Source organism: Rattus rattus, chromosome 14 (assembly GCF_011064425.1).
Source record: "Rattus rattus isolate New Zealand chromosome 14, Rrattus_CSIRO_v1, whole genome shotgun sequence".
Lineage (NCBI taxonomy): Eukaryota > Metazoa > Chordata > Mammalia > Rodentia > Muridae > Rattus > Rattus rattus.
This window is the reverse complement of record NC_046167.1, coordinates 81,169,801-81,196,940: the sequence shown is the minus strand read 5'-3', so window position 1 is coordinate 81,196,940 and position 27,140 is coordinate 81,169,801. Positions and strand designations below refer to the sequence as shown.

General features: G+C 46.2%; 1 protein-coding gene across 1 annotated transcript in view; it reads right to left on the bottom strand.

The window, feature by feature from the left end:
* The window catches only part of Trpc7 (transient receptor potential cation channel subfamily C member 7), a 122,479-nt gene extending 110,900 nt beyond the window's left edge, over positions 1-11,579 (bottom strand). Inside the window, exons 1-2 of the mRNA XM_032885015.1 lie at positions 11,253-11,579; positions 3,276-4,053 (exon numbers count right to left, since the gene is read on the bottom strand). Of these exons, the coding sequence (XP_032740906.1) occupies positions 3,276-4,053; positions 11,253-11,545 (1,071 nt within the window). The 5' untranslated portion in view covers positions 11,546-11,579. The remainder of the gene's footprint in view (positions 1-3,275; positions 4,054-11,252) is intronic.
* Positions 11,580-27,140: the final 15,561 nt, after the last annotated feature.

Sequence of the window (27,140 nt, the reverse complement as noted above, 5' to 3'; positions counted from 1 at the left end):
TTGCATCTGACTTCAGCTGCAATTTACCCGAGACCTTGACATTGGTTATACTTCTATTTAAAAGAAAATTAAAGATTTATTTATTTATTATGTATCAAGTACACTGTAGCTGTCTTCAGACACACCAGAAGAGGGCATCAGATCCCATTACAGATGGTGGTGAGCCACCATGTGGTTGCTGGGATTTGAACTCAGGACCTCTGGAAGAGCAGTCAATGCTCTTAACTGATGAGCCCTCTCTCCGCCCAGGTTTCACTTCTTATTAATGGCTATACTTGATTCTGCTAATAAATTATTATGACTTTAAAAACAACAGCCCAGGCAACTGAATTCAGGCTTATGATGTATAATGATTCCTGCCCAGGAATAGTCACTCTAGAATGTTTGAAAGGACATAAAGGGTGACATCTGACGTCTTTCCAGAGGACCTCTGGTATCTCTATGTAATTGACAGCATCTGATCATACTCATAACGTGGCTACCTAAACGAACAAAATGTAGTCCCTTGAAAACAGAACAGCCTCACTAAGCACTTTGCACAACATGTCCATGTGTTCTTTAGCCTCTCGTTGCAATCTGACTTCCCGCAAAGCTGCTCTCAGAGATTCATGACACTGGGGTGCACGTGCAGAGATCCTTGAGTGAGCAGTCGTTTCTAAAGGATCAGTGGGGTTGGTTTAATCCGCATTCTGAAACCAACTCAGCTCCCTAGGAAGGTGTGAATAGCCAGCAGACATCCTTAAGGTGGTTTTTCACTCTGAGCGGATCAACGCTTTGTAGGAAATATTTCTCACCACGTGTGAAGCCTTCTTAATTGTCCGCAATTTTCATAGTTTACTTTTGAATTCAAATATTATGTTTGCTTTCCAAAGAGGCTTTCAAAAGCCTTCCAGATTTAGAGATCGTGTATACTGAAGTATGACAGACCTTCAGACCTTACTAATGGAAACCGATGCCTCCGAGGGATTTCCAAATGTCAGTCTAGCATCGTGTTTTTTTAGGCTGGCTCACTTTCAGGCAAGAGAAAATTGGAGAACCAGGTAATTATCGAGATAACCTGATCCAATTACATTTTTTTTTCCTGTCCCACCCCTCCCCCCCTTTGGCCAGAATTCTTGTCTGAATTAACTGGCTTAGCCATTCCTGCCACATAGCCGGAACAGAGTCCACCCCAACACTGGGCAATGAGCAAAGCTCCACTGGAGTTGGCTGGGACGTCCTTGGCCTCTGGAGACGAGGCTACTAGACAGACAAGGAGAGAAGCAACAGCTGTTTCTGGGGAGCTCCTATGGGCTATTCTGCACCTCCCCCTAAATGAGGCCAGGAACAAGACAGGGATCTTGGAAGCAGCTCGGGTTCAGTGGGCAGGGCTGAGTTGGAGCAGACAGAATAAAATAAGCGTAATTATAGGTCCCCTTTCTCATAGCCTGTGGCCTTCACCCTCCTGTTAGCCGAGCTCAGCTACCCCTGGCTTATGGGCCAAGCTTCACCCAATAGACAGGCATCTTGGAACCCATATTGCGTAACTAAATGACCTCTGTATGTAGACCCAGTTTGTACTCTCAAAGTCATCTTACTTTCCTGCCAGACATTACCGTAGTCCCTTAACCACAAGTTTTTAGCGGTCCTCCATTTCCTACAGCATAACGTTCGAAGTGTTCAGACTGGTGAGTAAGGTCCTCTGGGCTCTGCTCCCCACCCCACTCATCCCTACATCCCAGGAAGTGTTGCAGTCACACAGAGCTTCTCCTCTGTCCCTTCCCTGCCTTAGGCTGTTGTGGGTCATCACTTCACCCTTCTCATCCAGGCCCAACCCTATCTGAGCTCCTCCTTTGAATCCTGCCTGAGCTCCTTGCCAAAGGCCTCCTTGTTGTGAGGCAGGACTCGCCATTGACCACCTAATTGTATCCTGTGCAGGGGACACGTCTAACACAGACATCTTGTCTGGACAATGAGTTACTCACTTGTAGGTAACATCAGATTGCCAGCTCTGTGTGACACCATTTCACATTTCTGTGGCACCCAGCCCGCAGCAGCCTCTCAGCCCACAGCAGCCTCTCAGCCCACAGCAGCCTCTCAGCCCACAGCAGCCTCTCAGCCCACAGCAGCCTCTCAGCAAGCATCAGGGTGAGAAATGCTGAGTCAGCTGTGATTTCTACTCTCCTGGCCACACCCCTCACCATTTTCATAAAGGCCAGTCAAACTGGGATGCTGAGTGCATGAATGAGCCTCGGGGACTCATTAGCTGGAGGGATTTAACACGGACTCTGGGGTCCAGCCGTTCCTTAGCTGTGTGCTTTTGGTTCTGTGCTACTGTGCAAAAATGGGGGTGTTGCGCCCTTGACACATGGTGGTTGCAGTTAAATAAGACCTCACAGGCAAGCCAGGTGAGTAATTGGCCCACAGCAAGTACCTAATCAATGTTTGCTCCTCTTACTGAACATCCTGTCAGGAGAGATTCTCACACCTGGGCCCCGTCTTCTCTTTCAGAGCAAACATCAGTTGGCAGAGGAAGCAAAAGTACAGTCTCCAGGAATAGCTCTTGGGATGAATTCCCAGCGTTTGGAGCTGGCCTGTTAGGTTAAGATGTTTTCAAGATGGCTGGATTCTGGGATAACCCTGAGCCTCACTCGCTGGAGTGGCAAACTTAATTAACCCTTATCTAAGAAGAGTTTGATTTGCTCTTTTGTGAGCCTCTGCCATAGCCCACTGACAGAACGACAACAACAGTTCGCTGGGTCTAAGAAAGACTGGCCCTGCCTGATATGGGATCCCTAGTCCTAGAGAGACTGAGGCAGGGGAATTAGAAGTTTGAGTCGAGCTCGATATCAAGATGCTATCCCAAAAAATTTTCAGGGTCATTCTGAAGCCGACGGCAGGACCAGCAATTCAGAATATGAATGTGGCGGTCAGAGCCACACATTGAGAACAGTAGCACTAATCTAAGTCCCAGGCCGGAAGTGACCTCAGATTGCTGGGTGTCGGAACTTTCAGAGTTTCTGGGGGCCAGAGCTGAGTCTCTGTGTAGCTCATCTCTGTCTTCCCGCCTCTTCTTTAGCTAATCTTATGTAGCTTAAAACATCCCAGTTCTAGGCTGCTTTCCCCAGGCCTACACCCGACAAAATAACCCGATCCACTCTTCCCCTACCGTGAACCCCAAAGACAAGAGCCCAAAGTCTTTCACTTCGCCTTTGGTAAGCACACGCCCATTTTGCCCTTAGGTACGCGCGGAAGGGCCCCGAGCCACCTGCCCGTGATAGCGAGCAGAGGGTTACCTTAAATTCAGTCTCGATGTTGGCCAGTCTGGCTAACTCGTTGCTTAGCTCCAGTGCAGTGAGGACAGGGTCTTCACTGGATAGGGACAGGTAGGCGGCACTGGCCAGTCCTTTGTAGGCATTCATGCGGGAGCGCGAATGGCTGAAGGAGTCCTTGCGCTGCTTCTCGGTGCACTCATTGCACTTGCAGAAGTAGTCATGGGGCCGCTCAATGCGCGCACCCTTGAGCAGCAGGATGTGTACAATCTCGTACTCCTGGCAGTGGGCCGCCAGGATGATGGGTGTGATGTCGTGGGAGAAGCGCGTGCCGTCCTCGTCGTAGGCATAGAAGTCGTCATCGCGCAGCTCCTGCTCCAGCGGGCTGAGCGTCAGTCGCTGGCCCTGTGCGAAGGCCGGATGGCTGAGGATGGCCTCCACAATGCGCACGTAGCCCTTGCTGATGGCCAGCAGCAGCGCGTCGCCCACTCGAGCCAAGTTCTCCTTCTTCAGCAGCAGTTCAGTGACCTCTAGGTGCTCGTTGCCCACAGCTAGCTGCAGCGCGTTCTGCCCCATGTAGTCCACGCAGTTGAAATTGAGGGTCTTGGACTCCTCCAACATTTTCCTGACCACTGGTATGTTGCCATACTCAGCCGAGTCCAGGAAGCGCTCCTCCTCAGGGGTCAGGCTGGTGCCCTTCTCGTTGAACATGTAGGCAGGACCCCGGATGGCCTGGCGGCGCCCCTTCTCCCTCAAGGTGGTGTGCCGGCGCTGCATGTTTTTGAAGGTGTTGCTCCCCAACCTGAAGGACAATCGCAAAGAGGCTTGGTTACTTTTCTGGGGCCTGGGGACTGTTCAGAAGAACAAAGAAAATCTGATATATAAGAATATGTGATTGGAGTCCTGCTAGACATTGTCAAGGCTAGCGGGACGCCTGCAGTACTGTATTTGTTGTTTTGTTTTCTTCAATTGGAAGAATACTGACTTACCATCCGCTGTCCCTGAGGTTAGAGGGGTGGGGCAGAGCTGGAAAGCAACTTGAGGTGCCCTGTGACAAGAAGTGGAGGGTATGGGGTAGGGCTTCGGGAAAGGAAGGAAGGGTATCCATTGTACTCCCTTCTGTGTAAGACTGAGCAGGTCCCTCAACCTCCCCGTATTATTTTCTTAGCCCTACAAGGCGCAGAGGTTCTTTTTGTTTTAGATTTGGTTTTGTATGTTTGTGTGTGTGTGTGTGTGTGTGTGTGTGTGTGTGTGTGTGTGTGTGTGCGCGTGCGCGCGCACGCATGCCACAGTGTGGGTTCAAGGGGCAGGTAGACTCTAGAGCTATTCAATATTGGTTGCAACTCTCTCTTCCTGCCATTGTTTTCCACAGTCTCCATGGAGAGTACAGCGGGACCCTTGGTTCCCATGTCTCACCCTCTACCGAGTTCTGACACTAAGGTCCTGCTGCACTAGGCTTCAAGCACGGCCACACTCAACTGTTCCTGTAGTCGGTGACATTCTCTATGTGGGTCACTTCCCCTGGGCCTCAGGCAAATCAGGCAACTACTCAAGTCAAGATGTGGCCAGGAACAGGAGAGGAGGGCTGCCTCTTGTGGAGGACAGGAATTGACCTCCTGGGGGACTCAGCCTCATCTCCCCATGACTAGTTCCAGCTAAGCCTATATTTGGTCTTCTCGATAGAAGAAATAGCCCAGCTTACACACTGTGCTCACTTCTAACTTGTTACTCTTCCCTTGTGGCAGAGTAGAAGTTCATACTGATCTACCAATAGCAGCGTTTATCGAGACCCCGTCCCGTCCCTGGTGCAGTGCTAAGAGCTCTGTGCTCACAGGCTGGTGCAGTTCCTCTGTCAAACCAACAGGAAAGGTGTTTTGTCCTCACCCATGCTGATGGAAGAACACTTGGTCACCAGCCCTTGAAAGACACGGGGCACCGGCAGTCTTGAGGCTTCTGGGCTTTGCCTAAGAGTTTGCCAAGGGTTTGTTGTTGTTGGTCCTTATTTTTTCCTTTACTTTTATCTATGTATGTGTGTTTATATTTCTCCTCCCACCATGTGGGTCCCACGCACCAAACTCTCAAGTCACCGGACTTGTTGATAAGAGCCTTAATGACTGAGCCATCTCATTGACCCTTGACGGATATTTAAGATATCAAATGAGAAAGAGACAGCCATGATGTCATTTGAACTCAAATCAGACCTTTCCAGGTAGCCTTGGGACCTTGTGGGCACCTAGTTTCTTGGTCCCAGATTACAGCTGTAAAAGAGAGAGGCTAGACCAGATGTACCCCAGGCTACCCCCCAACTTGGACATCTTAGATTTCCCTGCCTCTCCAGTTGTTCCTACCTGAATTTCCTTTTCCTGTCTTCTCTCACCCACGCTATCTAAATGATTCAGGATGGCGTGACTTTAACGTGGAGAGCATCTGCTGCCCAGTAAGTACTAAGAAGCTTGTTTTAAGTCTTTCCCATTGTCTGATGGTGCCTGTGGCCTGCAGGATGCCTGGTACTTCACTCAGACTGGAGAGGTAAGGTGCACCAATAATCCACGGTAGAGCTTTTCCATCAGACCTGGTGTCTGCGATGGTGTAGACTTTGGAATTCTGAACTCGAGTTCTCCTGCTCACTTAACCTTTGACCCGACCCAGCTCCCTGGGGGCCAGTCTCTGCCATAGATCACTGGAAGTCAGAGCTGGGTACTCTAAATCCCGCCTGGAGCTGAGTCACACTTCCCTTGGGAAAGCCCCGTATGGCAAAGCGGAGCAGCTCCTCCATCTGCAAAGACCAAAAGCTGGAGAGTCCTGGGAACCCCCTCCAAGCCGCTCCAGGTGACACACCCTGACAGTGAGCCCTGCGGTGCAGGAAGAGAATTCAAACCACCACCTCTGCTAAAGTGCGCCTCGATTGCAGGGGCGAGCATCAGGTTCACTTTTGCAGGCCTCTGAGCTCTTCCCCAGAGGGCCGTCATTTCACCGAGGAAGGCTGCTCCCTCCTGCACAAGGTAGATCCCAGATGGGATCCCATGGCTATGGTTTCACAAGCCAGGGAGGCCCAAACAGGGCAGGTTCATTAGTAGGCACCTCCGAAGGGGGCGGAAGCCGACCCTGTGTTGGCCTCTCCCTCCCCCTCATTCCAGAGTTTGAATGAACCTACTTTCCAGGCCTGTCATCTGGGCACACAAAAGCACAGAGATTGTGGGAATTGAAACCACAGAAGAATAATTTTCCTCATAGAATCGCTCAGCCCATCCTATCTTACAGTGCCGTCCCTGTTGGGAGCCTCTCTCTGGACTTAGTCATCACAACTCAACCCTGGGAAGAGCAGCTTCCCTCAAGAGCATGGGGGCTGTGTGCCAGGTAGGAGGCAGCCGCTGCCTCCATTCTCTGTCCTTTCCATCGCAAGGCCGTCTAAGAGGGACAATGGTTCAGACTGCAAGGTCAAGGGTACCGAGCTATTACATAGCAAGAAGCCTTGGGGAGTGAATTCAAAGGAAATAGAATAACCACTGAACCAAGTCAGAGCAGAGAACGCTTTGCCAGGAACGCGGAAATACCCAATCTAAATTCAAACTCCACATGAATATCGTAGACTTCAAAGCCTGCAAAATGAAACAACACTCAAACCGTTTGTTAATTTTCCATATCACCCAACGAAAAGAAAGAAAAAAAAACCCAAAATATTAGCGTGGGCCTCATCTTTTACGCGGACAAACTGAAAAGTCTAAATCTTAGGTCAGGGAGGAATGGGGTCACGTGATGTTTCTATAATGATTACACGGTGTGTGTGTGGCGGGGGGCGGAGCATGCGTGTGCACATGTGTGGGACTGCATGGCTGTGACGTCTCGGAGGGAAACTGTCCTCACTGGCTCTGCCTTTTTCTGAGTGACCTTGAAGGCAGATGGAACAGGCAAACATCCCGGCCTCCAGAGCCTTTAAACTCTCAGCTCTGAGACGCATTTGGATGCTCAGAAATGACCGGCCCTCTCCCTTCTCTAGATGGACTTGGAGCTAAAATGAAATCTCATAGGGTTCCAGCTCATGTGTGGCTGGCAGCCTATAAAATGGGATGTGCTATTCACTGTGGTTACTTCCCAGGAGGGCTCCACGGGAGATCCAGAAAGGACTGAAAGGCCTCACTGTGGGATTCACGTTAGATCCTACAGCCCCTATCCCGAGTCCTTCTCACGATGGCCTTGTTAATGTACACATAGTACAAATGTATCTGTTTTATAACCATGTCTTTGCCATTTAATCTTGATACAATAGTATTGTGTTTGGGACATGGATGTCACATGGGTTGGATGGAATCTATGAGACAGATTATTGCAAAACTACTCAGCCTACAGTAGCTGGTGGTCAGGCTCGCACCGGGGAACTCACCGTGTCCTCCTGCTAGACCCCATCCCAGCTGCAGAGCCAGTGATGGGAAGGACCATCCCTAACTACAACTGGCATTTGGTTACCTTTGCTTCAATATTTTCCTTCACAGTGAACTTTGAACACCTTTTATCACCACATCACCGAGATGAGCGATCAAACCCACTGTCTGCCTCATCTAAGACACAGTGTCTTTCCCTCTCCAGGATGCATGTGCTGATGCTGGTGTCACTGAGAAGCACTCCAGCGGAGGCAAAAACCATCTGAGAGGAGGAGGGACTGGAAAACTCCCTCTCCGTTCCTTTGGATGCTATTTTTGTCAAGCTTCTCTTACCAGCGCGTCAGCCGGTCTGAAGCCAGATGTGAATAAGCTATGAAAGCAGCGCTCCTGCGCCCCAAGTCCGGCTGCACATGTGGTGAGTTTGGAGTTAGGGTTCTGCTTAATTACCAATGAAGGAAAGGCCACTTAAGAATCCCTTCTGAGAGATGTGCTGTCTCTCCCCTCCCCTTCTAAAATTGCAACATGCATCAAAGGTCTCTGTGGCCATCATCCAAGCCTGAAATCAATTCAGCCTGCAACATTCCCCAGCTGGACGTGGAACCGACCAATCCAGAACTCAGATCAGGCACCCATGAGAACCCAGCTCGGTTCTGTGCTTCGTCTCCCACGGGAACAGATCCCGAGAGCCAAGTGGTCTGTAGTCTCCCCAACACCTCAGTGACTGTCAGTACTCACTGAAGACTAAGTAGCATTTCTACCAAGTGTCCTAGGCAATTTAGCGACAGGGATGACCAAAATCCGACGCACAGAGACGCTTAAATACACCCTGTTTCCATCGGTTCAGATTGTGTTCTGATAGACTCGGGTATTGTTTCAAATGACTGTGATGACAGAGATGGTTGAAACACTTACATTTACCACGTTCCAATCACCACGTTAAGTGCTTTATATAAATTACTGTTGTAAATTACCATGTGATAAGCTTAACTGTCTTCCCAAATGACCCTTCGATTACATCAATTAATACGTATCACCCATTAACCATGTGTCAGCCTTCAGACTGAGCACTTTTGGTGCATCGACATTTTAAGTTAAAGAAAATACGACATGTAGGTGCTATGTCTACTCCGGTTTAGCAGAAAACGGAACGGGACTCCAGTACATTTCCCAAGGTACTCAAGGCATGGTCGGGGCACCCTCTGGTAGGCGTGAGCTCTGCTGGATTTCAAAGCCTTGCATCTGACTGGTGTGCTGTCGACATCCATCTTACTCTTGCTTGTTTCTATGTTTACTTGGTCCACCCAAACACTCCCACTAGACTGCAGGATCCATGTGGGCCAGGGGATTCCTTGTTTAAACTGTGTCTATACTGGGCATCCACTGCTCTTGATGTGTTCACGTTGTGGTACATAGTCAAACAGATCAGTTCTCAAATACCTGGTCTGCATCATTTTCTTTTAATGATAAAACTCTGGTATTCATGGTTACGAGAATCTACTTTCTTACAAATGGAGGCCCCAGACCGTCCTGTAGCTATTTCTCGTTTCTGACTAACAACTTCAAAACTAAGGTACCAGTTCTGAAGTAAAGTCCGCTCCAAGGGACTAGCTCTGCTGTAAGCGACGTAGGGATTTGGTAGAGGAAAGCAGCTTTCAGAGGGCCAATCTGTTAGGTCCCTGAAGGGCTAGAACAGAAAACTGAAACGTTTCCATTTTTTTTCTCCATACTCCTAAATTTTTTGTGGATTCCCAAAGGCATGCCACTTTTTTCTGAGGTTTGTCTTGCCAGCACGTTAAAGTTGAGGTGAAATAATACACTTAAACTGCTTTGAAGCTAGTGAACACTCCCACGTCATCGAACATCACTCAAGTCATTGTTTGAATTGTGGATCTAAAGTCTTCAGATCTTGAACGAAGTTAGTGAGCGTATGTTTGCATACCGAGTAAAAGAAAACAGATACCTGATTACCTACTCCACTGTGTGTGAAAGGTCCCACAGGAATCAAGCAAACCACTCTGAGCTGTCCATGTTACTTACAGTAAGATATACTCTTCAGGCAGCTCTCCTAACATGGGGTGTGGTTCCATTTTATCTTGGACTGGAAATTATCATCTATTATTCCTCAATGCCAAATGCATCTACCAGTAGTAATTCATTTACACACACACACACACACACACACACACACACACACACACACACACACACACACCCTCATCTAGCGAGGATGCTATCCCTAGTGTTTACAAACTGTTGTATGGCTTAGCAATCCAAATTGCCTAGCACTTTGCTTGCTGTCTTTGTTTCTGATTTTTTTTAAAATCCTCATTTGCTTATTTAGGCCACAGAAGATAAGAAACCAGATGTCTGTCTCTCATGTTTTATATAGTTCCAGATAGAGGTTAAACAGCCAGCTCAAATAGTTATGTTAAAATTAGTCTTGGAATAAAATGACTGTGCACAGTCCTGTGTGGAGAGTCGGGAATGAACTGACCTGCTGCGTGTTTACCAGAGGGGACGATCGCTCGTCCTGAGCAACAGCTCCTGAGAATTCTCACCCACGACGCCACATGCATTCCGCAATTAGCCACAGTGAGGCACCACACAGCTCTGGTTTCTTTCTGGGTTAATTACTGCCTAAAGGACTTGGCTTGTCTGCATACTTTTAAGCTGAAGGACCAAGTGTTTGGGAGAAAATCAATATGAAATTCCACTTGTGACATAGAAGCCTGGGGAACCTCTGTACAGTCGATCCCAGGGAGTAGATTTGTATGCTATCCATACCCGATATTCTGGATTTTATGTGGATTCATTCATTCATAAATTTGCTGTGTGCCCAATGCTTTAGGAAGGGGACCCACCAGCAGGTGGCATTCTGAGGCAAAATTTTAGTGAGTGAGATCAGATGGGGTCAATCATTATTGCCTTTTGCAAATCTACCCTTTGCAAATCCATTAAATGACAGTTAATGGCACAGCATCTTGGCTGAATCTACTCAGCCTTACATAAGTGAATTTACAGTGGGAACTTATGTGAGGGACTCTGAAATCTCCTCTCAAAGCTTATGCCCAAAACCCTGCCAAGGTTTACGTCTCTTTTATTAAAACCATACTCGTTATTCTGTAATGAATGGTTAAAGGGAACATACACCCAGGACCTTATTTTTAACAAGGCAAAAAGAAGGAAAGAAAACTGAAAAAAAAATAGCCTTTTATCGCCACCTGTAGTTTTTAATGGTGTGATCTCTCTTATAAGTAGCTATGGTTCTCTTCCCAACTCCATATTTATATTAAAATCAATCCAGAGAAGCTCTCGGCGGTGCAGGAGCCGAGATGACACACATGCTCTCTTCTAGGAATAAAACTGTACTACTCCAGCATGAAATGCACAGGGTACCAGGCTCAGTTTTCTCTTTCTACATGGCTTGTAAACTTACACATTCAACGGAAGGGGGGAGGATAGCCACCAACTCGGTAGATAGGATTTCAGCTCCAGACTTGAATCCCCAAATCTAAGCAGTGCCTGCGAAAGAGCTAATACATAAAAGTTCAATTCCATATTTCCGGGATGAAGCCGTCTCTCCTGGGAAAATCAATATAAATCAGCCACCAAAGCCACTTACATCGATAGTAGAATACGCAGGCTTGTCCCTCCTCTAGATGACCTGAATCCTGTGCGGAGTCGCGGGGATCTGGCTCCCCATGGGTGGCCGAGGAGGAGGTGCCGCTCTCCGTGGTGCTGAAGTCGGGATCTGCTCCAGAGAGCGGAGTTGCGATTGTGAGGAGGTGCGCTCTGCTTCCCTTTGTGGGTAAAAGCTCGCCTTCTGTGGCCGACTTGCCTTCCCGTCCTTTTCCTAATCTGGGGGAAATTTCCCAGAGAATGTGAAGGAGAAGCATCCGTGTGTGAGACTGGCATGCAGCGTGATGATGGGCTGGTATAGTCCCCACCCCTCTTCCAGACGTAGCTTTGAAAGGGAGAGAACAACTCTGCTTTTCTACCAGAGCCCTTCAGGATTTCTTTCTGCCCCTCCTCCTAGAATAGGGCATAACACACACACACACACACACACACACACACACACACACACACACACTACATGCAAACACACACCCTTCAGTTATATAAAGCAACGTTAAGAGTCCTTGTGACCTTAAACAAGTGAAGAATGATGGCGGAATGGGCTGATTTCTTGCTTGTTGGTTTGTAGGTGTTTGGGGGGGGGGAGGGACTAACAGTGGGGGAGGGGCTAGCCAGAAGATAGAGTGACAGTAATAACTCCTTTTGTAACCCTAAAGCCACGCCCACTTTCTCTTTTGAGAGTGGTGCCTGTTCTAACTTGACCTTTGTTTTATGACCAGTTAGTAGAGCCTAGGGTCATCTGACTTTGATAGAAGAGACTTCATAACGATTAACTCTATATGTGACTTTTCATGTTTTGAAAGGAAACTCCCTGTGTACAAATTCATGTCTCCATCAGTCCCCACCTTTCCCCGATCGGTATGGTCTGTGAGTCTTCAACACCAAGGTATCTTGACGACATCACGGGAGAGAAATACCCTTCACTGAAACACTGCCTATGTAAGGAAAGCTACGATGGTTTCCAAGATCCATCTGGGCTGCTGAGTCAGAGCATTTATTCTCTGAAACCAACTCAAGGATCCGTAGTAACTGACGCCTGTCCCCACGCACAAATGTAACACACGAGATTAAAAAGCTGGTTTCTAATGGGTCCGCACACCTCTAGTTCCCCGGGTAAGTCAGCTGGCATGGACTCATCAGTAGGCTAGCAGCGTTTTCCTCTGCAGATGTGTGGAGAGAGACCCTTGGATGTTAATTTACTTATTAACTGTGCGACCTTGAAAATAATAAATAGTTAACTTTTCTGAGTCTCAGGTCCTTCATATGCAAATGGTGGCAACAGTGGGGTTCACGGTGCCTTTTATCAATTGTTGTGAGGACAATGAACTGAAATATGTGAAGCTCCCGAGGGGGTTGGCATTTCCTGCAGTAGTACATACATTTAAATATTTTCTCCTCCCCTTTTGTCCAAGGGAAGTTAGGGAGTTCCTCCAGTTAAAACCTTCTAAGGAGATTGGTGACAAAATTAATTTTACTCCATAAGCCTCCACGCAAGCTTTCCAACATTAAAATTGCATTTCGTTGAATAAAATACTTTCCCCAAAAGAAATTTTTCTTAAAATTAAGATTTTTCCCTTTAAAATATTTATGGTTCTAAAGGATATAGGGTTTTAATTTTTCATTAGACTCAAACAAATAGGCTTGCTCATTTGAATAAAATGCTAATTCTTATGAACTCTTTGGTATTGCAGGAGCATAGAACAATATATAGGAAGCTAGCAGAAATGTCTTACCTGGCCACAAAGTGAGACACTTCACCGTTACTGAAAATATCTTGTGATTACGTCCTCATCATCATAATTAGTGAATCAATATAGAACAAGACTTCCTTAATTATAAAGCACTTTCTCAAGATACTGGCTTATGACTCTAGATGCTAGTGATAGAGATAGTTTTTTTTTTTAATAAGTAGCAACAGTATATTTTCATGAAATTCTGAGATAAACTGTCCTTGTTTCCATTCATAAAAATTTCATTGAAAAACATATTAGATAAAGTATATATATATATATATTATACATATATCCATCTATGAAAGGAAGCAGAGGAGGAAGGGCAGAGAGAAGAAAGGGGAACGGACTGATTATTTTACAGAAATCAGAAATATTAACTAACTGGAGAAAGTCAGCATCAGTCCAGATGACTGGTAACATTTGGTAGAGGACCCGATCTTCAGAGGCCTTCATATCAGAGTGCCTTACTCTTCACAGACGCTATCATACATAGAGGCGTTTGTTCATCAGGCAACTACTTACCACCCGGAAAATGTCACACCCATGTGAAAGCGCAAGTTTGTAGTAAGCAGAACAGTGAACTAATTGGGTCTTTGCTGTCCACACTTGAGATCAGGCGGGCTCTTGCACCAGGTCCCGCAGAAGGTCCTTCTGTCAGCTCAGCATACAGTGGAGTCTAGAGTACACGACCTCCCATCAAACATCTTGTGTTTGTATCTTTGGTTCCCTGAGAGCATCCTTCAGTCTCACCACCCAGAAGGTAGAAATGACAACGGCTACTTGTTTATAGAGTTGTGGTGACACCGGAGCAGGGCAGTTCACACTCAGAGCCCAGACGAGTGCCTGGCATAGAGCCAAGCTTCTGCTATTACATCACTGGGCAGTGAACATCCTCACCGTCTGTCCCACATAGCCCAGTCAGCTCGTTAAGAACAGAAACGCACTGACCCCTGCCACCCTTTCCTAGAGAATTGCCCTCTTGTCCCTAAGAACCCACAGATGGATCCCATCATCCCTGGAGGCGACCCAGGGATCCCTTGATCTCTTCTTGAATATTCTTCAACAGTCGGTGCAATTTGATCATATGCTAGACTGATGTAGTTCTTCCTCCTGAAGTGTGATATCCTGAGCAAACTCTTTAGAATGGGCGAGTACTGTTGTAGCAAGAATTCAGTTGTCTGGAGTCTTCTCAGGTCACAAGATAGTGTGTCTTTATTCACAAAGAATTAGAAAGTAACTGGAAATAACAGTGTCCTAAGGATCATAGGATGGTGCTAAATTAATTGTATTTATATTTATCTTCTATGAAAAACTGTGGCTCTTCTGATGTGGCATGTATATTGAGATCTCAAAGTTTGTACTAGGATTATATAAGGTATATAATCAGCCCATGAATTATTAAGGTGTTTTTTTTAAGTAAACAGAAACTAGTATGAAATACTTTCTAAAAATCAGCATATAAAATAATAAGTTTTACTGTGAAGTTTTCATAAACTTACACAGTGTCCTTTGCTCAGGTTGAGGTCTCCCATCACTCTCTGGTATTTCTTTTCTTTTTCTTTTCTCTCTTGATTGTCCTTCTTCTTCTTTCAAGTAATATGAAATACTTATTCATGTTCCACCCTGAAAGACATCTGAGATACTCTGGTAGTCGTGGGGATTTCCCTTTTGTAGAGGATTTGTCCAAGGGTGGCATCTAGCGTTCACGCCCATCAGCATTTGCTGCGACTGGAAAGAGCTCTCCTACCACAACTCACACGCTTTTGAGGGCAGATTACATCCGTGGATGAGTGAAGAGGGAGAAAGCAAACTGCTTTGGGCACACTCTCCTCAACAGTTCTCCTTCTAGGGCTTTCTGCTTTGTTGGAGAAACTATCACCATTTGACTCCCGCTTCTGCCCACTCCTCTCCATAGACACTGATCTAATGAATATTTTCTCTTAAGAGTCCAAGTCAACATTTACTTTGGATAGGTGAACAGGCCTGAGGTACATTGTCATTATTTTGAAAATTGTCTTCCTATCCTGGATTATAAGAGACTCAGATATAGTCCACCTTTAGGTGAAATCAATTGCAATATATGAGTATGGTCTTGCCAAAGGCCATGCTTACTCCCACCTTCTGTCACAAGAGAGTAGAACCAGACGTGGGTTATCTGAGCACACTGCAGAATACCACAGTGGCTTGTACATTGATGGTATTCTAATACCTCAGTTGGCTAGGTGAGCAAGAGATGGTTGGCATGTCAGAAGTCACAGTGAGATGTTCTTGCTCCAGAGGCTAGGGTAAAAAAGACACGTTGCTGTGTCTTTTAGTCTCCAACCCAGAGAAAGAAGCAAAGACTGGTAACCCTTTATGGGTCACGGAGGCAGCATATCCTACCTCTGGGAATTCCACTGCAGCTCATGATCTGGGAAACATGAAAGGCTGACTGCAGCCCAGAGCAGGATCTGAACTCAAGTGAGTCACATGATCACATAATCTAGCCAACCCAGGCTAACTGGAGGTCATCGGTGACAGACATCGGCAATGCTGTACCCCTTTCAGCTACCTCAGTGGCTGCACCACCCTCCCCTCACCTTGGTCGCATCCTTGGGGAGGGATGGCCTGGGTCTGGTGACAGGCATCTTGTCACTGTTAATGACAGTGATTGCTCCAGAACGCCCTGCTGGACAAGGTTTGGATCGGTTTTGTGATCCCTCTGCCTAATCTCACTTTGTCCTCTCCGTCAGAATTGTCGAACAATGAACATCTTGTCCTTTAGACTGTGCCTCTGCATCTTCTCCCAGATCTTGGGCTGCAGAATGCAGGGATGTATGCAGCAACTTCAATGTAGGTACAAAGAAAGGGGCCCGCAAGGAGAGGGACCGTAGAAGCACTTGGTTTAGTTACTGTGTGTGTCTCCAAGCCTCATCCAATGCCTATGGTCCTATCTGTGCTTTCCAGAAGCCAGGGTGAAATGAAGCAAGCCAAGTCACAGTGAAAGTCATGCGAGCAGGGAAAGGACAATTCTTCATTCTAAGACAGAAAATAACTTCTCAAAGAACCAACACTCATGAACACCCCTAACAATCACACTGGTGCTGTGTGGTTAGCTAGACTGCCATTTGTTACATTGTTTCAAAAGGAATTATAGTCAATCACATCTGTTTAAGCAACTTTGTTGCTCGTGGATCCCTCAGCTCTGGATCAGTGGGCGGCAGTCTGGCACCAGTTGTCTAAAGGTGCTCAGAAAAAATGGTTGGACTTGGGTATGGAAGAAGCAGAACAGTGAGGACTTACCAGGCAACCCCAAAGGAATGTTTTCTTCATTTCGTTCCCCTGTGGACTGGGGGTTTGTATTGCAGCTGAGATCCCTGTCCTGCTCCCCCCTTTGCCTCTCCTTATCTAACCCATGGTACTGGCTAACCCAGAGGGTGACATTATAAAGAGAAAAGGAGTGAAGAAGAGGATAGGGCCTTGGGGGCTCCTCCCGCTGGGGCTCCTCCCACTGGGCCCCTCCCACTGGGCCCCTCCAGCTGGGGCCCCTCCTACTGGAAATCTCTTCCTGAATGATCATCGGCAGTGAATAAGTAGTGTTGTAAGTGTTCCTTACAAGAAAAGGATCTTGTCCTGTTGGACTGCCTGAAAACAAACCATACCTCACCAAAAAACAAAACAAAACAAAACAAAAAACCCCGTGTGTGTGTGTGTGTGTGTGTGTGTGTGTGTGTGTGTGTGTGTGTGTGTGTGTGTGTGTGTGTATCTCAGTCAAAAATTCTTCAAAATTGAGATTATCATTGGACTTTGCTAGATTAAGATGTATTCGTAATTAACGAATGGATTTCTTATGGTTCAAAATTGTGCACTAGTGTTACTAAGTGTTCTTATTTATAGAAGCATTACATAAAGCCACAGCATATAGAGAAAGGTAAAGAATAAAAGCAAATTCATTCTTTTGCTGGATGTGCCTCTTGCCTATAGTCCCAGCTCCCAGGAGGCCGATGTGAGGAGATCAAATATTTTGGGCCAGCCTGGGCTACATTACATACAGAAACTCTATCTCAAAAGAATGATGTCAGAGGGAGAGAATGAAAGAGAGCAAGGAGGAAACAGAGGAAGGGAAGAGAGGTCCAGGAGGGAAGGAGGGATCCAAGGGAGAAGAGAGGGAGGAAGGTCAAAAGGCAGAGAGAGGGAGGAAGGGAGGAAGAGAGAGAAAGGGATTGAGGGAGAGAGGGCATGGGAGGGAGGGAGAGGAAGGGAGAGAGGGAAGAAATCAAGCTTTCTCCAAGCTTCTAAATTCCTGTGTTTATTGTTCAGGCTCATTATTCTTAATTAATTCTGCTGTATCCAATTCCTTTTTAAAAAGTAAATTTGCTTTTTTATTTAATCTTTTCAATTTGACAATATTTCCTAGTTCTATTCCTATGTTCTTAATCCCTGTCATTCATTCGAGACATACCCACAGTTGAAAAAAAAAACTTGTTGACTCAAATTATTTCCAGGAAAGATGATCTGAACCAATAAGAAAACTGTTTTTACAGACTGCCTCTGAACAGGTATCTACCTCTTAAATTAAAGAGCAGAGACCTGGCTGGTGTATTAATAAGTTGCACAATACCTTTTGGGGACTTGTTACACTGAATGAAGATACATTTAATACTGAAGATACATTTTATACTTCGGTCAGGTGTTACACAGGTCCTTGGCCCATGCTAGACTCCCTGCTTTCCTCTCTAGCTCTCTTCTGTTTTGCAAAGATGTTAGCTACTGTAGGATCCATCTCCAAGCTCCCAGAAAGCATAGTTTCTATCTGGGTGTGGCCCATGGGAATCACGGAGAAGAGATCAATGAGTAGAAAGAGGCACTAATAGAAATTTCCCCAAATAGACACTGTCTTTCCTTAGAATTTTAGCATTTACCTGGTGACCTAATTAAACCTTTAGGGACATTTTCCTTTGGATTTGATAGTTTAGTCTTGGGATGGGGGTGGTGTCTTGCTACTGACAATTTTTGAGTGATCTTGTTCTGTTTCTCAGCTCATGTGTCACTCAGGTAACTAAATCCATGCTTCTAATCCCCTCTGTTTGGGGAAATGCATACATAAAAGTAGATATTGGGACAATTGATATTCATCTAGAACAAAATGCTTTCACATCTCATACCAGTCAACAGAACAGTTTCCATGTTGATTGGAGATCTAAATGTAAAAACATATAAAAATGTAAAAAACCCCAACCCATGTGAATAATCCACAACAGAAGAAGACACGACTTATTTCACTTGGGTAGGAGAGAACTTCCAAACTGAACCCCAAATCCAGAAATAACAAGAGAAGAGCCTGACAATATCAATTACACAAAAACAATGGTTTATTTCTTTATACAGGAAAACAACCCATGCACAGGCACAGGACAAATGACGAACAGGAAGACTTAGAGGGGGCATAATTTCCCCAATAAACAACTAATCCCAAAAGTCGGGAGAAAACCGGGGACCGTGAAAGCGGGTGGGGAAGAAAACCATGGCAGTTGACGCTCCTAAAACAGGGGGAGGCAGGTAAACGCAGTTACAAGAAGTGAGGATTAGAACGTTGTGGAGAGACTGTTTCCTGTTGCAATGATTCTCACCCCCAATAAACTTGTATAAAACACACACTCCAGTTATTATATTTATAAGCTTTAAGCCTAGATTGGGCAGCTCTGTCACCAACCAACCTGTTTCTCAGCTGTGATACCCTTGCTACTTGCAATTTCTCCTGTGATTCCACTTCCTCTTCCTCTTCCTCTTCCACTTCCTCTTCCTCTTCCACTTCCTCTTCCACTTCCTCTTCATCTTTTCTCCTCCCTCTCTTCCTCTCTTCCTCTCTTTCCCATCCTTCTTACTTCCCCTGCTTTCCCCTTTTTTCTTCACAAGCTCTAGCCTTTATTTGTCCACTAAAAATGGGCGAAAAATCCACACGACATCACCCAAGTTCGTGAATGACTGTGTGTTGGATGACAGTTCTTTTGAGGAAGCAAAATTAACATCAGAATCAGGGCAACCCACAACACTTCCCCCTTTTTGTCCAATAAAAAGGCTCCTCTCTCTCAGATATAAGTTGGACACAACCATAACAATTCTGTGAATTATGAAATATGATAAACACGTAACATCCAGTGCGCTCTACTGTCTATCCTAACTTAGAGCTTACAGTTCTATACTTGAACTATGTCCTGATTTTCGCCTGTATTACCATCTGAGGACCATCCTTTTAGCTCTATATCATCTCTCTCATCGCTAACAACCTGAGTTTGATTATGAGACTATAACTAGCTTTCAACCCCCTCAGAAATCCTAGAATGAATTAAATATTACCTGAGTATTTAGGAAGCACAAAAGCATAGCTCCCAAAACTTAAATTCTAGAGACAGATGACTACCTGAACGGTCCCCCATTCCTCAAAACGTCTGAGCATCTGACCTCAACCTTCAGTTTCCCACCTCCTAGATGGATCAAAAACACATAGTGTAGATAACTCGTTTGATGAGGCTGTGGAAATTCAGATATTTTCATATAATTCTAGTAGGAATGCAAGATAACATTGTTCCTTAGAGGTGATAACATTTACTCTTTGACCCAGAAAAATCCACTTAAAGCTTTCCCCTGAAGACAGGCCTCCACAGATAGGAGACAACATTTGCGCACAGTTGCTCATTAAGGAATAATTTGTGACATGTAATACTGCATCAAACCCTGCTTCAGTCCTTCTAAGGTCTACTCAGAGGCTGGTGTGGTAGACGCAGCATTGCCTATGAGGGCTTGCAGCACAGCCAAAGAACAAGGAAGAGGGAACTGCATGACTGCAGCAGATATTAGTGAACGAACGCTAATTTCAGTGGAGATTGTACATAGGCTACCAAAGACAGGCAAGAAAGGTGTTTATTCTTATATAATGAAATGAGAAATTAAAACCAGAAATTCACGAAGCCGTTTGCTTACAGTGCATTCAAGGAAGATGGAGGGACATGCACGAGATTCGTTAGTAAACTGTTCACATAGTTTTACTTTTGAATGAAGTGGGCAGCTTATTTGATTTTTTTCGATGTATGTGTACATTTTATGTCTGTGGGTGTTTTGGCTGTTTGCTGTACCTGTGTATCATCTATGAGGTCAGAGCCCTCGGGTCTGGAGCTGCAGATGGCTGTGAGCCACTGTGTAGGTGCTGGGAATCAAATCTGGGTCCTCCACAGGAACAGCCAGGACTCTTAACCACTGGGCCATCTCTACCGCCACGCGGAGGATAGTTAAAAGGTTCAAATCATAGTGAGATGAATAGGCGCGCACTGAGCTTAAATTATAATTTCAAAACAAAGCAAAACCAAAGCAAAACCAAACCAAAAAACCCAAACAAACCCAAACAAAGCAAAACAAACAAGAAAGCCAACCAGCTCCGTGTTAAGCTGCGAAGAGTCAAACAGCGAAAAGTAACTTTTGAACAGGGCTTTGGCCCTTGACCACTCCATAAACAGAACGCACTATACGGTGGGAAAGAACCTCAGCGATGGGAGCCGCTCAGTGGCGAGCGCTTACCCAGCCAAGACCTTGGTACTGCTCTGCACCGGATCAAAACAGGACGGACAGCACAAAACCTGCCATCTGCTCCACAGACCTGTTTACGTCTGTTTGTTTGTTGGTTGGTTTATTTTTTGAGACAGTCTCATGTAGCTTAGGCTAGCCTGCCCTCCCTATGTAGCTGCGGATGGATCTACCAACGGAGCTGTATTCCTAGTACCATGTTCCTTCTTGGCGGTGGTATCATTTGCTAGTATACTTTAAAAACTATTTTATGTGTTTAATAAGATAAAAAGATTGTGTAGATAAATACATTGATATTTTGCAGAAACAGTATTTTTTTAATGGACAAACTATACAGAGTTGTATTTTAGTCGCAATTATCAGCGTAGACCAACACATATTTATAGACCCATATACAAAGAGCATTGATAGGCTCTACCTTCCGGTAGGACTTATAAGATCTCCCCTCTAAGAGCAAGGAGCACCCCAGCAGTGGGGTGGGGATTCCTCATTCCCTTCAGCACTAAGCAACTCCACAGAAAAGCGACCATTGCCAGACCCAGAGCAGGAAACGTAAACCCCAGAAACCTGATCTCCGGCACCAGGCAACTTCACAGAGACCAGTGCGCTCATTACAAAGGAAATTACAAAAGCTGGCTCGGGACGAATAACACATCAAAGAGAATGATTGTAATTGATCATAATGTGCACAGTAAAAACTGAACTCAGGAATTCATACTGGTGCGGAGGGCAACAGTCTTTGTAATCAATGAACTGATGTAACCAGATGATTAGCATCTCAATTCAGCGCACCAGCGGATTCAAGCAAGGAAGAGCAGTGCATGCTGGGACCATCGGGTGAAAGGTGGCCGGGGAACGAGTTCGTCAGGTGGATTCTAAGAATCATCCCAGAGACAAGGAGGGAGGGGGATCGCCCTTGTGTAGTAGATGGCTCTGGCGCCCCACTCTTGGTCAAGTAGCCAGCCTCCTATGGTGTTAGCCACTATACCAATTATTAGATACACATCTTAGCCAGTTATATACGTATTCATTTCCTGCCACGGTTAACCTCCGGTTTATGTTGTCCTTTAGGATGTTGATTTGGACCTTCTCTTAGTTTTATTATGTATGTTGATGAAGCTATAAATTTATCTTGGGTAGTGCTTGCCCGTGGATTATGAGGTTGCTGTGGTCTCATTATCATTCAATAAAAGTCTTGTTTTTCTTCTACTTGCTTCTTTGACATACAGATTACTCAATTAAATTCTGGTGTGGTTAGAGGACGCCTCTGATTTAAAAATATGATTATTTTATATGTGCGAGAGGGTGTGGGTGTGAGGATGCCACAGGATGCATGTAGAGGTCAGAGGACAACCTTTGGGAGTTGGTTGACCCTTACACCATTTGGACTGTGAGGATTCAGCTCAGGCCCTGAGGCTGTGTGGCAAGCACGTTTACCCGTCCAGCCATCTCTCTGGCATCCTCTGTCACTGGAAAATTTGGCAAACTCCATGGTGGGTACCATGTGTTATCACGAAAATTGGGGTTCTCTTTCGGGAGAATCTTGTTTCGTTAATGAGAAATGGTCTTTTTAATAAGAGATTTTAAAAACAGAGAAGGAAGCTCCCTGATAATTTCATTAGGGTTTGAAAGAGAAACAAAGAGGCGGGCAAGCCGTGGGTCTTGGCAGCTGAGCCAAGGAGGAAGATGGAGAGAAGAAGAGAGAACCCCCTGCCACATGTAAGCAGCCGTGGGGCAGAAGAGGAGGTAGTTCAGCGTGAGAACCGCTATGGTAGCTTCTGAGGCCCATTTAAAAAAAAAAACAAAAGCTGTTTCCTTCTAGTCAGAAGAACATAAGCTGATATCACTGACTCCTCCCTCCAGAATTAATCCACTGGGCCTGTCAATCATTAGGCTGTGGGCTAAGGATCCACCCCTCAGGAAGGCAGATTCAGGAGAAGAGTAATTATTCCTCTAATGAGATAATCTACCTTCCCTTCTCAGAAGGCCCACCCTACGATAGTTCTACAGAGAGGCGCTGGGGCTTAACCTCCACCAGCTTTCTAACTCTTGGTTTCCTTTTCCTTCTCTTCTGCCTCTTATGTTGGCTGCTAGCCAGAGCCTGTGCCTTCTCTGATGCCTTGGGCTTTTGCACTCACCCTCTCCAGCCCTCTCTGACGTGGGGCCGCCCACAGATAGCAGGATCGTCTCCCTTCCTCTTCTCCGTCTCCCTCCTCTGGGCAGCCGTTGAGTTTTACCATTTGGTTGCCCTGGGTGCTTCTTTTAAACCATAACAAAATGGCCCCTGACCTTCCTTTCCTCTGGGCTCTTCCTTAAATTATTTTGTTAATGAAACTTAAACTCCCTAGGAGGAACCCCTTTTTCCTGGTATTGTGGCACCCCGGGTTAGGTTCTGCCAAATTTCTAGTAACCATCTACGTCTCTGGCACAAGTTAATTCTCAACATAAGCAGCCCCTTTATTACCTCCCCCACTTAGGGATGCCATAGAGAAAATTAAAGTTACATAATATTCCCCGGGTCATGTGAATAGTAGCTGAGAGATCAACCCTTAAACTGGAGTCGGGTTAATCCAAAAGCCTGTGCCTATATCTTTGTTCTGTCTTTTTTTGTTTAGCCCTCTAAATGCTTGCACTCCTAATTTTCTGTTCCTTGATACTAGTGTCTTTCTTTGCACAGCAAATGTTTTCTCCAGAAGCACACCAGGTTAACACCCACCTTTTCCATATTGGGCTCACGACTGCCAAAGCGGTGCTGGGCAAAGTGTCAGTGAGAAAGACCTCAATCAAGATTCTCATAGTAAGGAAGAAAGGCCCATCAAACCGAGTTCTGGCCCTCCCTGTGCTGAAGCACAGGACTGGAGAGTTGAGGGGCGGGACAGAGGTGCAGATTGGCACCTGTGTTTGCTAATTGGCTTTACCCAGAAGAAACATAATGTTTCTGAATTTCTTGAGCAAGGTGCGTATGAAGTTTAAGCTCCTATCTTTCCAGAGAAACTAAGGGCTAAGATTTGTGTTCCTTGGTGTTTACATTTCAAAGGTGTGGGGGGGGGATGACTCCCCGAGCCTGGAGAAATTGTAAAACTCAGTTTTTTCTGGTTGGCTTTTTGTTTGTTTGTTTGTTTGGTTGGTTGGTTTATCAGTTTGACACAGGCTAGAGTCTTTTACTTGGAAGGAAATTTACTGGCATGTCTTGATTTCCGAACTCTTAGAAAGGTTGTTGCCGGTAAACCCATCAGTCTTGTATCACTCACAGGAAATGAGTTTGGTGGGTGTCTTAGGTTTGACTGCTGTGAGCGGACACCATGACCAAGGCAACTCTTATAAAGGATGACATTTAATTGGGGCTGGCTTACAGGTTCAGGGGTTCAGTCCATCATCATCAAGGCAGGAGCATGGCAGCATCCAGGCAGGCACGGTGCAGGAGGAGCTGAGAGTTCTACATCTTCATCTGAAGGCTGCTAGGGGAAGACTGGCTTCCAGGCAGCTAGGATGAGGGTCTCAAAGCCCACGCCCACAGTGACACATTTTCTCCAACAAGGCCACACCTCCAAATAGTGCCACTCCCTGGGCCAAGCATAGTCAAGCCACAACAGTGGGAATGCTGTATCCATGGTCTCTCTTCCTGGGATAAATCAGTAAAAGACCACTTCCTACTGAACTGGGAATGGAGCTATGCCTGGGCCTTCAAGTTCTCCTTCTTGGGGAGTTATATGCATTGCCCCCCCCTTTTCTTATTTCTAACGTTGAATCAGACTTATTGTAGGATGACCTCTCCAGTCTATCACAAATTACGAGCTGTAGCCCTGCTTTTGATGCTGCGATGGTAGGATATCACGTAACTCTGGTAATTTCTACACAGCTATCGAGTGATTTACAGGGTCAGTATGCATCACACTGCCAATTTTTAAATTTAACATAACATGCAGAATTAATACCTTTCAAATAAAATGCCTTTGATATCAAATACAATATGAACATGCCGATGGAAATACGGGCTAAGGACAGCAGACCATAGCAGTTGGCAATTCACGACAGAACCAGGCTGCCTGGAGTATTGGGGAACCGTGTCTCAGCTCAGGGTGGATATGATCTGGTGGTCTCAGTTTCTCTGGGCCACAGTCGCTTCTGTCGTAGACTCAGGCACCTTATGGATTTGCGTTACTGGGGCAGTGAATGTAAACCGCCTACGTGGAACACAGGCAGAAACTTTGCTTAGGTTGGACTAAGAGAAACTTATTAAGAGAAACTCATTTCTCCATTTTATGAGTTCAGTGATCTGGACTGACTGCCGCTGGCATCTCTTCTAGTTTGCTTTCAATCCCTGTGATAAACAAACAAACAAAAATAAAAAACCACTTTGACCAATAGCACGGGGCGGGGCAGGGGGTGGTATTCCACTTCCGGGCCACAGGTGTATTTGTTTTCCACTTCCGGGTCACAGTCAGTCTTTGCGCGCAGTCAGGGCAGGAACTCAAGCAGGAACCGAAACAGACCACGGATGCTCCCTATTGTTTGCTCATTGGCTCGCTCTCTGCCTCACACTACCAGCTACTTTTCTTACACAGAGCAGGCCCAGCTGCTTAGGGATGGTGCCACAACAGTGGGCTGAGCCCTCCCACGTTAAACATCAATCAAGACGGGGCCACAGGCCAGTCTGATTGAGGCGATTCTTCAGGCTAGGTTTCTCCTTCCCAGCTAGCTCGAGCTAGTGTCAGTCGATGAATCTAACCACCACGGTCCTTTGACCACATGGAGGTAGGTGCTGCAGTTGTCTTAAGAGGGCTGCTTATCCTGGAGTCACTGTTTACCTACTGGGGCTCACAGGTGAGTCCGGTCCTAGAAACAGCCTTGGCTAACAGACTCCAGCAATAATGAGTCCACACATTAACATCCGAATGACTGGTCGGTGTGGGAGTCCAAAGGCTGGGGTTCCTGTCTGGGGAACTACAGGGCAGTTCTGAATGAAGAGCAATGCTTTAGGGCTGTAGCTGTGTGCACCGCGAGATCTCTCCCCTCACCAGTCCTGCGGTTCTTGGTACCATGCGGTTGTCATTCACAAGAGCACGCTGAGAGACCCCCCACCCCAACATCTCTGCACCGCATAGCCTCTGTGGAGGTGCATAAGGAGGCCACTGTGGAGTGATAGATATATCCTCATTGTCGTTGATAGTCAAGGGATGATAGGTATCATCAGAACTCATCGCATAGCTTATGGAGTCATTGCAGTTTAAATTAATTAGACTTCAATAATGCTGTCAGGCGTAAGGCTAGAGACAGTGGTCGCATTCACAGTGGGTGTGCCTAACGTAGTGTGTGAGGATTCTTCCTTTCACAGCGTTCTCTCCTGTGTGGGTTCTACTGCTCACAGAAATAAAATTCCTCGTCACTTCCCCCTGTGCTGGTATTCTCATACCCCCCATTCATCCCCGCCGACAGATATTCTTTGCATGCCCTTTAAGGTCAGATCCTATCCTAGAGTCTTGGCATGAAAACAAAAATTAGATACACCCCCCTCTTGCCTGTGAGTTCGTGGCCCTGGAAGCAAGTCTGAACCACAGAGAGTTTTAGTGTTTAACCTGGACATTCACAGCTCCCACCATCAGGCCTCAGCTTGTGACATAAATAGCACACGGGGTGGCATGAGTGGTTTGGAAGATACCATAGTGTCCGCTCCTGAAGTTGAACACTTATCACACCACTACAAGAAGGTAACCCCTCCAGATTACCAAATCCTGCAAGACACAGTTCACAACAGCAAAGCTATAGTTAGTTCCGTACGGTTCATGGGAGTTGGGTTTTAACGGTTCCTCCATGTGGTGTCTCCTCTGGCCTTTCTCCATGTCACTTTGGCATTATTGGTAGGGGTGCCTGAAAGAACCCAGCAGGACATCTGGGGACCCAGCTCCCCAGACCTGCTCTGTTCTCTGCATCAATGACTACTTGAACTTCTGGTCAACTCTTCTGGCCTCTTTGTGACCTTCATAACAAGGTCCCACGCTCTCTGTTCGTTCCCTCGTTCATTGCACACATGTGACACAGTGCGAAGGGAGCATGGGTGGCTTGGAGGGCCTCAGGACAGAGGCAAGAGGTGACAGCCCGCAGCCAGGTCAATATCTCCCTGGAACGTGGATTTATTTCTTCTGGGTCACAGTGTGACTACATTACATACTGCTGGATTTCTAACCAAGCCATCTTGCTCTAGATCAATGGTTCTGCAACCCTGTAATAAAGTCCCTCATGTTGCGGAGAACCCTGCTGCTTCGTAACTATAATTTTGCTGCTGTTATGAGTCACAATGTAAATGTCTGATGTCTGAGATGCAGGATGTCATGACCCCCAGGTTGAGAACCGTGTAGTCCCACACTTTCTATATAGGTTCAATATAGGATGAGGAGGGGGGCTAGCACCTCCTGTGCCTCCCCCACACCCACTCCTTCCCCCTCTCCCCAGCAGCACCCAGAGAACCAAGTGGGAGACTTTCATGATGGGAGGCATCTTTGACCTCAAGTCAGTTATTCAGATTTGGAATCCCCTATTCTGGGATAATGTGCCAAATAGAGACTATATTGCAGTCCTGTAAT